Source organism: Falco naumanni, chromosome 9 (assembly GCF_017639655.2).
Source record: "Falco naumanni isolate bFalNau1 chromosome 9, bFalNau1.pat, whole genome shotgun sequence".
In the NCBI taxonomy this organism is placed as follows: domain Eukaryota; kingdom Metazoa; phylum Chordata; class Aves; order Falconiformes; family Falconidae; genus Falco; species Falco naumanni.
This window is the reverse complement of record NC_054062.1, coordinates 13078254-13093226: the sequence shown is the minus strand read 5'-3', so window position 1 is coordinate 13093226 and position 14973 is coordinate 13078254. Positions and strand designations below refer to the sequence as shown.

Sequence of the window (14973 nt, the reverse complement as noted above, 5' to 3'; positions counted from 1 at the left end):
ACTTTGCTACTGCCAGAAACAGCCAACTGTTGGCAGTGTGTAGATGTTCTAGGATTTTACGTATTTTCTTGTCTTTTTAATATCCTTTGGGACTCAGGTGAATCTGGAACAGGAGTCCAGGACTAAACTCCTCAAGCTGCTGGGCTACAGTAAAGAGGACCTGCAAAAGAAGGTAAGGGGTCTTTCCAATAGCGGGAAACATTTATAGGACTAAAGCTGCTGCAGGAAAGTTCTAGGGTCCCTACTGAGATGAGTGAGTGATCTCATAGCACACAAAAGACCAAACTGTATGAAATTTTAGCTGGGAGGTACCTCAAGTATCCCCCATTACAAAGCAAATGTGAGCCCTTGTAAGGGTATGACTATCTGTGCTGGATCAAACCAAAGGGGTCTTGACCCCCGTTACCTTGCTTCCAGTTGTTGACGCTCTGGGAAGTGTATAACAACAGTGCAGTTGTGAGAGCTGCTTCTAGCATCCAGCTCTCTGCATCTCAGGGGATTCCTCAGCCAGGAAGAAGGTGACAGATGAAGACAGTCTGGCATAGCACTGATGGAGCTGCAGGGGAGGAAACTCTTGCAGCAGCATGGACAATGCTCTGAAAAGGATAACTAATCTCTGATAGGCAGCCAGCCAGGAATAGGGAGAGGTGGAATTTTTTGAACAGGTGAAAGAGCTGGGGGAATTGTGTCTGGGGCTTGCCAGTCATGTGGTAGCTTTGCTGCCCAGGTATTATAAGGGTCTCACTGTATATGTGTGTTACTTTTCTAGATTACCTCATGTTTGAGTAATGGGATCCCAGATAAACAGCCCCTTCCTGAGGCAAATGAGACAAATGCTGCACAGCCAGATCAGGTATGTTTTGTACATCTTGCCAGCCTGGGAGAGCAGTGGAGGGCAGAATGAACAGGAAGGTTTAATTCCAACTGCAAGTTGTTGGGCTAAATGCAGCCATTGCAGAGGGCAGTTCACAGGCCTGTCAGACCCTCTCAGGGTCAGACTAAACAATCATAGCAGTCTCTTCTGGCTTTAAAACAAATCAGCAAATGATGAAGATGGACTCCTGGCTGTTAACACTGCGAGAAGGCTTGCTTCACCAGTGCTGATTTCTTCAGTGATAGAATTAGCCTCACCCCAGCTTAACTTCATGCTACAGTTCTGGATTTCCTCTGTGAAGCTTCTGTTGTGGTATTTATTTTGCATTTCTTTCCTTTTCACCTCTATCCTTTGAAATGTATTCTCACATAATTTTGGGATGGGTACATCTTCACATGCCTTCCAAGGCCTGGTTCACCATGCACTGTAAATTTTGCTCCTCTAAGGTATCTAAAACTGCTGTCCTCAAATTAGTAATCTTCTTCACAAACCTGAGATACTGGCTGAGATATTCTAGGGGCAGCAGTTGTGTCCTACATTTCAGTAGAGCACCAAGCATGGCTGTGATCCTACCTGTTAGTTACAGATATCACCTGTTGGGCTTGTCCCTATTCCATCCAAAATTGTTCAGCTTGCTCAAGGGCTGGCAGTTGAGTTGATGAATGCTGACCAGCAATACTGTTGGCTTTGCCTGCCTTATACCATCCATCTCCTAAGTGTTGTCGATGGCAGCACTGCTCTTGTTGCTGCCCTGGTGAAACTGTGCAGGTTTATAGAGCAGTAACAGGAGGCATGATGGCTTTCAAAGTTGAAATCAGATTTATACGAGCATGCTCAAGCAAATGGGAGCAGCCCCATCCCACTCTGTAATCCACTAAACTTTGGGGTAGAATCTGCATGTTCAGTGAATTAATTAGCCTCTTGCACTCTTTGCACAGCTTCTGATAAATTCCAGTGATGCTGTAGCTGCTGTTTCCTCTTCAGCCTTTTTTGACAACCTCATCCCACAGAATATAAGTACATTGGAGATTCCTGTCACAGAAGGTATGTTACATGATGTGTGTTTCTGCTCACTTAGGAAAAGGGTAGAGGAGGGAAAACCAGAAAATTGGAGAGACCAGAAAGAATCTGGTCCACTCCAGCAGATGGGTACTTTTAAAACACATGATCCCTCCCAGTGTCATGCAGTGTATCTCAGCACTGTGCAGAGAAATAACTCTTCCCAGATATGAGACCCATTAAAAATATAGAAAAATCTTCTAGATGATGAAAGACTTACAGTCAAGTCAGTGGGTTTTTAAAAGTGCAAAACCTGATTTGGGTTTCCAAATTTTCATTTAGCTGGTCTTCCATGTATTGTTGGTATTGCTCTTGTAAATCAGCATCATCAATGCATATGGATGATGCTCCTGTGGGTTGACTCTGCTTCTCACCTCCATAGATACAGATGGACTCATCAGCCAAGCCCTTCTGCTGGGGAATTTTGAGAGTGCGGTGGAGCTGTGCATGCAAGCAGAGCGCTTTGCTGATGCCATCATCTTGGCTATAGCTGGTGGGGAGAATCTCCTAAGGGAGACCCAGAAACACTACTTTGCCAAGCAGAAGACAAAACTCTCTGTGGTAAGTGATAGTTTTGTGTACCCATACCCACTGAGCAGGGGAAAGTGTGTGATATCTTTGCAAATGTTTGTCTGAATATATGTGGAAATGCTTTGGCAGGAACTGGAGTGTCAGCAGAATCTGTGTGTCTTCTCTTGACTCAACATTTACTCTCATACCTTTGTAGTTTTATGACAACTTCATGTTGCCCACCTAGAATGTCTGTGTTCTTTGTTCCCCCCCCCCCCTTTTTTTTTTATTCTAATGGTTTCTGCTTCAGCTCCCCAAGCTTGTAACCTGTGGAGCATACTGCCCCTTTACAGCTCAGCTGAGAAGGTCCTAGCTTATTAATTTACAAATGAGGAAGTGTAACAGGGTTTGGGATATCCTAACACTATATTTGCAGTCATTGATACTAGCTGCTCTGAAACAGGATATGTTAGATAGATCTTTAGTCTTGCCTAGCGCAACTGTTTTCATATTCTCTTAAGTGCTTTGTCAGGGTCTTTTACTTTCTTTAGAGGCATCCGGTTCCAATTACTGTTAGCACTGGGATGCTGGAATTGCTGGACCTTAATGTACAGTGATGTAGTTGCTGCATAGTGGGAAGTGTGCTGGAAACTGAGCTATTGCTTAAGCAAGTGCACCCACAGCAGTCAGCTTATTTTTGTCTTCAGTGATTAACAGGCCTTCTGCTTCTCTTACAGCTGCTTTCCTCCATTGTGCAGCAGAAGTGGCAAGATATTGTTTGCACGTGCAATCTACAGAGCTGGAAGGAGGCCCTGGCCATCTTGTTAACATACTCAAAGCATGAGGACTATACCCAGCTCTGTGGTATGCAGTGTACTATGTTTTGATGCGATTTCCCTTAGGAGAGGGCACTCCTGGATTGATTACAGAAAAAAGTGGATGCAGTGGAGGAAGGAAAGCACTCCTTACTCGTTACAGCGAGCTGAAACTTAATAACTATGGACTGTTGAGTTAGGGAATGGTAGATGTGTAGCTGAGAGTCATGGTGTAAAGTTATATATGCTGATATTTCCTGTCACCTCTACCAGTAGCATGGAAAAAACAGGATAGGCTGAGACACTAAGAGAGTGATATTTATATTTTATTCTGGGGAGAAAAGGGGATTTCCTTGACAGTAAAAGGTCAGGTGACTTCACTCCATCTGAAAGAGTTTTATGCTTTCAGCACATTTCCCTCCCTTTTAAGCTCAGAAACAGGGATTGATGAAAGTTTGATGGCTTCAGTAGTTTCCTCAGTTCTGTTAATAGTCCAGGATGCTCAGCAACTGGTTGTGCTGAGAGTCAGAATTAGGATGCAATCTAGTGACTGAATGTGATAAGAGTTACTTATGTTGCTCGGCTGGGAACTAGCTCCTGGCTTACAGGAACAGCTAAGTGCTGTTGGAGAAATGCTAGCACTTTGTATAAGTAAGATGACACAACTTGAAATGCAAGAAAACATGACAACTTTTACAGACCAGATTGTAAGTGTAGAAAGTGGCTGTGGTGACGGTGGTGATAGTGACATGGTTCCAGCTTATCTTTATCTTCTTTTTTATGTCATTAGATAAACATTGACAGCTGCCAGATTACTAGCTGTCCCTGGACACTGGACACTACTGTTGCCTGGAGATTATCACACCTCTTTAGAGAGAGAAAAAAACAGTTAGATTTTTTTCACTGAATTCATCTGTCATGTTTAGGGGTTTTCTTTGCTTTATATGTCTCAATAGACAAATAAAAATTGGCAGATAGATGAAAAAATTATTTTTTCAACCAGGTTGGCTTTGGGATTCCTTAGTTATGCCCATTTCTCTGTGTTATCCAATAATTAAACAATGAAGCTGGTGAAGGGTCTAGAGAGCAAGTCTTAGGAGGAGCAGCTGAGGTAACTGGAGTTGTTTAGCCTGAAGGAAAGGAGGCTGAGGGGAGATCTTACTGCTCTCTGACTACCTGAAAGGAGATTGTAGCAGGGTGGGTGTCAGTCTCTTTTTCCCAAGTAGGAAGTCGTAGGATGAAAGGAAACGGTCTCAAGCTGCACCAGGGGAGGATTGAATTGAGTATTGGGGAAAATATCTTCACTGAAAGGGTTGTCAGACATTGGAACAGGCTGCCCAGGGAAGTGGTCGAGTCACCATCCCTGGAGGTATTTAAGACATGTAGATGTGGCACTTAGGGGCATGGTTTAGTGGGACTTGGCAATGTTAGGTTTATGGTTAGATGCAGTGATCTTAAAGGTCTTTTCTAACCTAAATGATTCTATGATTCTGTTATTCTAGTTAGGTGCAGATCCAAAGCTGTCAATAACTTTTCATGCCAAGCCAGAGTATGACTCCTAAAAGGTGATCATTGAGGATTAATGAGCTCTTGAAAAAGAGTGTGTTAAATGTTGGCTGTTATTTCTTCCTCTCTAGACATGCTGGGTGCCCGCCTAGAGTCGGAGGGAGATGCAGGCCTCTCCAATGATGCCTGCCTCTGCTATATCTCATCAGGCAATGTGGAGAGGTTGGTGGAATGCTGGGTAAAAAACCATGAGACTTCTTCACCCCTTGCCCTGCAGGTACAGGTGCTATAACTTTGGTTTGACTCCTCTTTAGACCTGTCTGGTAGACCTGATTGCGTTATCCCATCAGAGTATCTGGCTTCCAGCACAGTGAAGACCTGTTCGTAGTTTGCAAGGTATCCTCTTCTAGCCTCGAGTACAGGCTCACGTCTAAAGAAAGCTTGTACTCTTAAGCGTTAAGGGCTTGTGTGTTTAGAGAGTGCTGGTTACACTGCACATAAATCCAAAGTCTAGGCTGCGTTATTCCCACTGCAAGTAGAATGATCATGTATGGGAAGTCAGCTTGCAGGTGAATCAAGGCTTCTAAGCCAGTGTGGTTACCTACCTGTAAACCAGTCCTGGCTAAGTCACTAACCCCTGTTGTGTCCACCAGTCACTAGACTGAACTAGACAAGTCTCCCACTCTGGTATCTGCAGGTAATGCCCTCTGCTACAGAGTTCCCTGGTTTTGCAACCCCAGTAGTGAACAACAGCAACAGAAAGGGATCTTCAGTGTTCCTGGTTGTGTTTGAAACTGACCTCCTCCCACTTTTCAGTTATCAGCCGGTGATGCACGTGTCATTCTACAGATATAATCATTACCTTGATTTCTAGGAGTTGAAGGAGCTTTAAGTAACTAAAAACCTTCTGGTCTGTTTGTCAGCAGTAGCAGTTTTTCCTAGTGAATTTCTCCAGGTATGGTTTTAATCCTTCCTCTTCCAAAGTGATAGCTTGTAACTCGTAGAGTTACAGTAGTAACTTCCTAGTGAAAATATCACAGTTGATTGGAATGTCCCTTGTGGCTTCTGATTTTCTTTTTTCCCTTACTGTAAAGGTAGCAGTGACAGGGTTTGCTTCCTGGTTCCTGTTTTTCTCTGAGAAGTGCACGTGAAGAAATGGTCATTAGTGATAGTATCTGGTGCAGAGTAGAGTAACTTCTGTTCACATTGGACCTGATGTCAGTTGAAAGTGGGGAGAGCCATCTGATACTGTCTCAGCATGAGACGGACCAGTAAAGCGAGTCAGATTCTGAGTGGTCTATTTCTTCCTTCCCCTGGATTATTCAGGATCTCATAGAGAAGGTGATGGTGCTGAACAGGTCCATTGAGATGCTCCAAGGCACAGCAGGACCAGCACCAGGCCCTGTCTTGGCAGAAAGAATCACCCAATATGCCAGTCTCCTGGCATCACAAGGATGCTTGGCAGCTGCAATGGATTACCTACCCAGAAGCTCTAAAGAGGTGAGTGAGAAATGGGTTGGAAAAGGGCAGTCTACAGGGAAAAATGATACTGTGTATGAGAGATTGGGTTTTGACATCAGCATCAGGACTTAAGGTTTCACCTTAATTATGGTAACTTGAGAATAGAGGTGTGATTTGGGTTTTTTAGTTTGTTTTGGTGGGTTTTTTTCTAGGACACAGCTTTTGTCTTCATTTGCCTTTTCTGTGTAGTGCCTTTCATTCATGGAAAAGGAAGGGAGCTACAGAACTGTAAAATGGTTCCCGGAGAACAACACTGGGAAGCAGCTCTCCAGTGAAGCTGCATTTATTTCTGAAACTGGCTGGTAGAGGAAGGGAATGGGGAGATCACCTTGTTGTTTGAAACAAATCTGTCTGGTGCCCGAACATGGATAGGGGTTGGGGAGGAAATACTCTAAAGACTGGTGGAAGGATCAGTGAGACTTCATCTGCCTCGGAGTATGGCAGGTGATGTCCCAGATTGTTGCTTACAGTTTGTGGGTTATTTTTTCCTGGTAGCTGTTGCAGAAATGGGTAGTTTTGCAGATTGATGCTCAGTGATTTACATTAGGGTCTGCTTTGAATACATCCCCAGCACCTTCCATCCAAAACTCTCAAGGCACTTCTCCTAAAGCATAGTTTGTTTCAGCTCCTGATTGAACAGCTCCGAGACCGGCTCTTCCATGCTCAAGGAGCAAATGTGGGTGATCAGCAGCCACCCCCTTTTCCCTACACTCGTGTCAATGTGGGTGTCATTAAACACACGTCTCCAGCAGCCAAAGGTGGTTCCGCCCCTGAAGGAGCAGCCTCCAAAACAGGTCCCAGACATCCAGAGAAGGTAGGCCTTGAACTCAGGTATTCATGGCCTGGGAAGGGGGAGGAAGGCTACTGGGTTGTGGAAGGCGTATGAAGTCATATGAGATGATGCACACTGCAGGCATCATTGAGAACTCATCAGTGATGCCCTTCACTGGAGCAAACACAAGCTCTGTGGTAATCCAAAAGTAGGCTGTCTGGCAACTTTTCACAAGGCCCTGTCCCACATGTAGTCACCAGAGGAGTCTGTTACAAGTGTAGTGATCCACTGAGATCTCACATACTGGGGGAAATGGGGGCTGTAGTTCACTCTCTCGCCCTCGTATCTCAGTAACGTTAGCATAGTGTGGCTTCATCTCAGTTCTTGCACCAGAAGATTGTTCAGGAAGTTTTGCTTTCAGCCTCTACTGCTTCGTTATTGTTCGTTCATTGTTTCTTCTGGTTGTGCTTCCAGGAAGTCACTGTATGGGAACTGGCTCCTGAGGACTAATCCTTTTGAGAGCCACAGAATATTCTGAAGTGTGGTGCCCAGCTTGTTGAGCAAGTTATGTGGTGGGAGGGGGCCTTTGATCCAATCCATCCAGGGCACTGACAGCAGCAGCATCTTCTCTTGCCCAAGAAGCAACAGGGATAGAAACTGCATCTGCTTGCACATGACTGTGGGCTATTCGCGAGTTCTTTGTTTTTTAATTGCAGCCCAACTATCAGTCATCATTTGCCCCTTCAGCACCTTCTCAGCCTTCAGTGCCTTCCCTCTTCACGCCTCAGCCAGTGCCAGCGATGTCTATGACACCTCACCATGTCACCCCTCCCCAGGCCAGCACGGGTCCACAAACAGGTGTCTATTCCAGGGGGTCCCCATACCCACAGTACAACTTAGGCTTGGTTCCAGCAGCCATTTCAGGGCAAGGTAAGCATTGTCTCATAGTCATGTCCATTCTCCAGGTTTTCTTAGACTAAAGCCTTCAGCATAGATGGCGCCTCTACTTTCTTTCTCACAGGCCTGTTGTACTTGCAAAGAACAAGTCAGCTGTCTGAGAGGCTTGGTTCTTCTGAAACATCTAGCTCTAGCAACTGTTGCTGCATGTCCACTGATATTAAGCATATATAAGGGTGAAGAAGCCACAGTTAACTGTGTCACAGAGTTTGACTGATCTAGCCTAGGTTATGGGAGATACACCCAGCATGGATATTCTAGGTATGGCTTGGAGAAGAGGAGACTTACTAGCCTGAAGGAGAGCGTCAGGAGTAGTTTGCACATGAAACAAGTGAAGCTGATACACTCTCTTTCTCATTTGTAGCTGTCTCACAGTCTCAACCATTTGGACCATCAGGAGTCAGACCTGTTGGTCCTGCTCCCTTCCCTAGCCAGCCTTCTCTGCCAGGACAGTCCATGCCCATGACATCTTCTGGTGTTCCACCACCTGGACCCACCGTCTTCACTCCAGCCTCAGTCCCATCATCTCAGCTTCCTGCAGCTTGTCCTCTCCCTGTGGCAAGCCAGTCTCCTCTAGGTTTCTCTTCAGCACCTTTCAATTGCCCCATGAACATGGGTTATCCTCAGGGAGGTCCTGGAGCTCCATCTACTAAGCCCCTGCCAGCAGCCAGCATTCCTCCTCCTCCCACAGGTAAGTACCATTTGTGTGTCTAGGACACTCCTGGCTGGGATTTGCAGTATATAATGGGCAGGGACTTTTCTGAGGTCTGGGGGTGTCACCATGAAGGCTGGATGTGGTGCCAAAGCTAACCTCACAGGCACATTGTGCTGAGTCTTGCTGTGGTGGTGAAGCGCAGCAGTGATGATGGTTTCATTCAGCCTGTTCATCTGCTCTGTCCCCCAGGCTGTGGTTACAAGATGCTGGGTCTTCACGTCCCCAGCGCACCCTGAGTCATCCACTCCAGAGGCATATGCTCTGAGTGAAAGGGTGGTAGTTCCCAGGGAATGCCTGCTGGAAGGCTTACTGATCTTGCCTCTGCTTATGTCACTTGCACAAGAAGTGCATGTGAAATCCTGGGAGAGCAGGGTGCTGTTTCTTTGTCCGTGGCATACCCCTTGCTTAGCTCCAGGATGAAATTTCTCTGTTGGCTGGTCTCTAGTTCTTCCTGTTTTCTCCTGTTGTCATAAAGTGCTTGCGTAGGAATCACATCTGGATTCCCCTGTGCAGTGGTGTAGGCCTTTCCCTTTTGGGTCTGTAGTTTGAATCCAACCCAGCCTGCAAGTACTGTGAAGTCATTTGCTAGCATGATGAAGAAAAGGAGAGTGTTGTTGGAACTAGTTCCCAGCAGATGGGCATTCCCTCATTCTGTTTCCCAAAACATCAACACATCTGGTGCTTGTAAATTCCTTGTTTCCTGTCTTGGAGGACAGGCTTAGCCAGGCTGTGGAGATCCCTAACAACAAGGCTGATGATCCTTAGATTTTTTGAGCAGGTGACTCTTCAAGACACATGTATTCAGAGGGTGAAGGAGCTGGGGATTTGAGGTTTGCCTTCAGCTGGAATCCTTTGCTAAGCTGTGTTTAACCAAGGTTAGCAAATCCCACTGTGTTAAGCTTGTGGGGACCACACAAAGGCTTTAAGCTACAGCTGGAGAAATTCCTTCTCAAAAGCTGTCAGGGATAGTAGTCCAGGGAATTACTCACTGAGTAAAAGCTGTTGGTGATGGTGACACTTCCACCCTGCCTTGATTTTCAGGTTTCTTTCCCTGGCTAGATCCCCACGGGAATCATGCAGGTAGTATCCGGAGAAGCCCCCAGATCTGTGGGGGAGACAGTGTTGCTGCTTGCAGTGAGATGTGGGGGATGTGCGCATGTTTTACTGTGTATGCATGCTTATTGCTATTTGTTGTTTCCTTGCATGCCTGGGGAGCTATACAGCTGGGGTAGTGGACATACTTGTCCTGAGAACTACTGAGAGACAGCTGGGGATATTGGAAGTGAAATGGAAGTGCTGCACTCTTACTTACTGATGAGTTTGGATACAGAAAGCAGGGACTCCAGCTTCTTCCTTCTATACTTTCATCCAGTTGTGGAGGAATTAGAGCATTCTCAGTCTGTGTTCTTCAGGCAGTTGCTGGGCCAGCAGGACAGGGAAGGAGCCCCTTTTCCTTTCTTGGTTCTCTAGGCAAGGAACAGGCCAGTGGTTGTAACTCATCCCTTGTTTTCTCCCTGTTACACTCCCAGCCTTATGCGTGGCTTTATTTGTGCTTATGCTTTTCCCAGGTGGTTTGGAAGAGGTGGATCCCAGAATGAGCAGTGGCGTAGAGCTTCCCGAGCAGTATCTGGGGGCTCTGTTTCAAGGGGAACTGGAAAGCCCTTTTGCTTTTAGTTACAGGGCAAGGTTTGGCTGTGAATCTCAGTCCATCTGCTGGGGAGAATTTGGAACTTGGAGGTTTTCTGACTGATGCTTTGTGCTGGTTTCTGTCCTTGGGATTTATTGATGATGGAGAGTAGGTATCTTCCAGTCTGTTGTCAGTGGGCTAAGGCTCAGTGTCTTAGTGGACTGTCTCTGCACAGTGGCTGCTGCGCCAAAGACCATCTGCCAGGCACAAAAGATTATCTAGGGAGTCTCAGCTTTATTCAGGAAATCGGAGTACTCGGTACCCAAGCAAGCTTTGCTGTGTGGAGTGGGACTCTAGAAAGGGAGTTATCCTTTCAGCAGAGAAACAAAAGACCCCAGTGTTTTCATATGATTCCATAGCAAGGATTTCAAGCGCTTTGTCAGGCTGAAGATGCCCTGTGGGAATTTGCTGCTGGGAAGTTCACTTCTCCTGGCAGCATTTACCTGCAGTTTTCATGGCAGCATAAGGCACGCCCAGATCAGAAGTGCAAACAGGCTTCATTAAGTTCTTGCCTACTACTGTTGTTTTTGTTTTGATGGGTACTTTTCTTTAGCCTGGAAAGGGACTGTGTGACCATTCAATCTCACTGGCCAAATTTGCTTTGGAAATTCCTGAACGTGATTGGAACAGCTCAGGAACACATTCTCATTAGTGCAATGGAGAGAGATCTCCACTTGTAGAAATCCCACACTTGTGGGAAGCGTCAGGGACAGGATGAAGGACAGCAACATGTTGGCTGATCTCCTTTCTGGCTGGGATAATTCCTGACTCCGGCCTGTGATGATCTGTTTTTTTCTAGCACAGGCATTGCTAGAGACTGCTGCTGTGGCGTACTCCTTTCAGGGCTGGCGAGAAATCCTGTTTCACAAGTAGCATAGGCAAGATAGAGTTTCATCCCAGCAAAATGGAGCAGGGTCCTGCTGTCTCAGGTCTGATGATTAAGTGCCTGGCTTAAAGGCTATAATTTAAATAGCAGTTTCCTGTGAGGATTCAAAGTGCCACTGGGTTGGAATGGTGCCAGGGACTGCTAGGCCACAGGCTCAGTGGGGGCCAGCAGAGTTCTAGGGCACAGAATCCCCAAGCTAGAAGTAAGTGCCAACTTAATTAAACTATTGATCCAAACTCATCAGAGAGTGAGTCTTGAAATCATGGGAAAAGGGAGGGCAAAAAGAAGCTGCCAGAATTTTAATAATAAAGGTAATTAAAGTAATGAAGCACCTTTTGCATCTTTCCCCTGTGATTTTTAAAGCTCAGTTCAGGATCAGTTGCTCATTAAGTGTGGCACTGAGCTCCAGCAACTCTGATATTGCCGCGTAGAATTGTGCCGCTTTCTCACAGATTATTCCTGTCTCATGGGCCTGAGGTTATTAATACTGGGGGTTTGTCTAGAGGTGCAGGTACCCTTACAGAACAACGGCAGACAAAGTAGCTGGAATTTGACCTTCACAGAATGAAGTGTGGTCACAAGTCTTTTGATATCATGTTGTCTGATGGATTTTTTTAATTACCTGGAGTGAGGTTAGAGGCTAGATACCTCAAAAGCATCTGATGAGACGCCCCTTTGCTCCCAAGGCATTTACTGGTTGTCTATTCCCTTTTAGTTGAGAAGCCGGCAAATTTTGCTAAGCATTGTTTCTGAACATTATTTTGGAAAGGGAAAATGTCAACGCACGTCAAACTTTTCCCCCCTTTATCACAGTACTCTGCACTGCTGTGGACTGCCACCATGAGGCACTCATGTGAGTGCTGGTGAGAAGTCCTCTCTCACCCATAACATAGCCCTTATGTTTGGGGAACCCCAGGAATTCTCTGAACCCCGATGTGCACACTCATGCAGGTCCCCGCCAAGGTTCAGGCCTGACCCTGAGGTTGAATTCTGCAGCCTGTGCAGAATGCGGAAAGCTTCAGGTAGTTGCAAAAAAGCTTTTGGGGAAGGGGAAGTGGGTGTGTGCCAGTTCAATCTGATTGGATATCGCTTCATGAAACCTGTGCATGAATGTAATTAAGAAAGGGAAAGGGAAGTAAGACCAGTTCTTGCGCATGTGAGCTGGGCCTGAAATTCCTTGGTTGAAATGGTATGAACGTGGGAACTGGATGATGGGGGAATTGGAGCCATGGGCCCTTTTGTTGAGGGGAGTTCCAAACCATGCAAGTGACTATGAATTGTTGCTATGGCCACCTTCTCAAAGTCTGACATTTGGGTCTTGTCTCTTCTAGCAGCTCAGGAATCTTGGACTGATCCCTCTGCTATAAGAGGTGGCCTTCAAAAGAAAAAGGTAAGCTTTCAGCTGCAATGTATGTCAGCTGCAATTAGCCAGGGAGCTCCACGCAACAAATACTTTCCTATAAATGCTCCCTGTCACACTCAGCAGGTCTCATTCTGTGTTGTTCTGTCTACTTCTGCATTACGTGCATAGCCTGGGCTGGAGTCTAAGCCGTCTTGACCCTCTGCCTTCCAAACCCACGTGCTGTTCGAGGGGGGGGGGGGCGGGTGGTGTAGCTGTGTTTTAACATGTTTATAATCCCTGATGCTGAATCCTCTGTCAGTACTTGCAGGCTGAGTACAGTCACTTGTTGCTGGAAATATGGAATGACTCTTACCCCCTTGCCCACAACTTTTTTTATAGTGGCTGGGGAGATGGTGCTCACTTCACACGTGACAGCTGGGGGCAGCATTTCCCCTCAGCACAGTGAGTTCCACGGTCATTTTCCTCAGATGCTGATACCAACTGATAAGGCACCGCTTCTGCTGAAATAGGTTGGGACTGGTGTAGCTGTGAGCTGCCTGCCGTGTTGGCCCTGCCCTGCTGCTCTCTGCCTTGTAGTGATTGTACTGGAGGACCCGTGAACTGAGCTTTTTTGCAGCAAATGCTCTCAGTACCCCATTTCTGCCACTACTGCCTGCTGGCAGGTGTGACAAGAAGCTTCTTTGGCACCATTCCCACCCCCCACTCCTCTTCTTTATCTTGGAACAGACTTCTCGCCCTTTTTCTGGCAGCATAGCTGGGAACCTGCTTCAGGCTGTGCTCACTACAACAGGATTAGCCTCTTGTTAAAGCCATCTCCTTTTGATCTCGCCCCGTCGGAGTGAATCTGTCCTGACTCTGGCTTAGCAGGGGCATGATGAAGTGTTTGCAAGAGGATTCTCCCCCCATGTTGTGGGATTTTCCCCAACACTTGCTCTGTTGGACACTTTACTGCTGCTAATCTCTACATTCAGGACTCGTGCCGTCGCAGAGCCAAGGCAGCTTTCTGAGGACTAGTGCTTTCAGGGGCATCGGATCTGTTTGATTGAGCAATTCCAGAGGACTTTTCTTGCTGTCGCTTTGACTGTTCATCTAGGATGCAAGAGGAAAGGCCCCCCTCTGAGTCAGGGAGCTGAAAGAACAGGGATGTGTTGCACATCATCTTGAGAACTGGGCACTCTACAAATTAGAAAGGAAGTTGAATTTGACTGCAGAGAGTGTAATGAACCCTCCTTCCTTGGACTTAGTTTTCTTGATACTTCTTTTTCTTTTCTTTTCTTTTTGCTGACAGTTGCCTGAGAAATTTACTCCTCCAGCCCCCATCACGGCTCCAGTAATGAGCCTGCCCGCTGAGCCCCAAGGGATCCATCCTCAGCTGTCCAGGTTGCAAGAGTCTGGCCAGTCACCCCCTGGAGCACCAAAGGAAGGCAGCGTGCAGGTACCCGTGGAAAGTGGGGTGTTCCCCAGCCACCAAGTCCCTGTCAAGTAGAAAAACAACTCAGCTTTTGAGATTCTTATTAGTTGGCAGCTGCAGGGCTTGTGTTGCTCCCTAGCCCTTATAAGACATCCCTGCCTGAGTGTTAGAGGAATTGCCAGGGTGGAAATGACACCTGGGCACAGCTGGGAGCGAGGGATGGAGGCCAGGCAGGCTGTCAGCCTGTTTTTGGAGTTGGGAATCCGCAGAGGCCTGAAGCTATACCACAGTCTGAAGATGATAATCTAACTCTGTGCTTCCAGGTATTCTCTGGATTTGCAAAGGGGTAAAATGCTTTCTGTTCATAGTGCAGGAGGGGTATCTACCTGCTCCAGCCTTTCATGCTCCTGTTTCATTCAGCTGCTTCTCTCTCTTCTCAGTATCACCAGCTACCCGTGGAGAGGGTTGAGAGGAAAGAGGTGCCCCCTGAGCACCAGGCTCTGAAGGCCACATTTGAAGGGTTGGTGCGACGCTGCTCTGCTGTTGCCACTGATCCAGTAAGTCCTCCCTTCTCTGATCTTTGGCTTCTTTGCCCTCATAGATGTTTGACTGGTGCTTCCTTCTTTTGGCTGGGAAAAGAGAGGAAGAGTCTTGTCCCTATAATCAAGTTAATATCTCTCTGCCTCCTTCCTTTAGGCCATAAGCTTGTTCATCTCTTGGGAGCTGAGATGCATTCTCTAGCATTTATCTGCTGCTTCTTGTTGCTTTTCTGGAGCAATGGTTCTTTTCTCTGGCTCTTTTCTCTGAGGAAAGTAGAAGGAATGACCCAACTAATTCAACTTCATTTTTCACCAGCTTGATCTGTAGGTAGTTCCTACAGAGCTAGTATTACCAGCT

At 46.6% G+C, this 14973-nt stretch overlaps 1 protein-coding gene across 11 annotated transcripts in view; it reads left to right on the top strand.

The window, feature by feature from the left end:
- Positions 1-14973, top strand: part of SEC31B (SEC31 homolog B, COPII coat complex component) — a 38286-nt gene that overhangs the window by 19587 nt on the left and 3726 nt on the right. For 4 of the 11 annotated variants that reach the window (XM_040605674.1, XM_040605676.1, XM_040605677.1 and 1 more), the window contains 14 exons: positions 98-172; positions 770-853; positions 1813-1918; positions 2316-2494; positions 3181-3307; positions 4896-5041; positions 6091-6264; positions 6911-7099; positions 7774-7987; positions 8379-8705; positions 9771-9809; positions 12634-12692; positions 13954-14100; positions 14517-14633. In XM_040605674.1, the coding sequence (XP_040461608.1) occupies positions 98-172; positions 770-853; positions 1813-1918; positions 2316-2494; positions 3181-3307; positions 4896-5041; positions 6091-6264; positions 6911-7099; positions 7774-7987; positions 8379-8705; positions 9771-9809; positions 12634-12692; positions 13954-14100; positions 14517-14633 (1983 nt within the window). Of the gene's footprint in view, positions 1-97; positions 173-769; positions 854-1812; positions 1919-2315; positions 2495-3180; positions 3308-4895; positions 5042-6090; positions 6265-6910; positions 7100-7773; positions 7988-8378; positions 8706-9770; positions 9810-12633; positions 12693-12963; positions 14101-14516; positions 14634-14973 lie in introns of those variants that run through there. The other 7 variants (XM_040605679.1, XM_040605681.1, XM_040605680.1 and 4 more) reach the window with 7 other exon arrangements.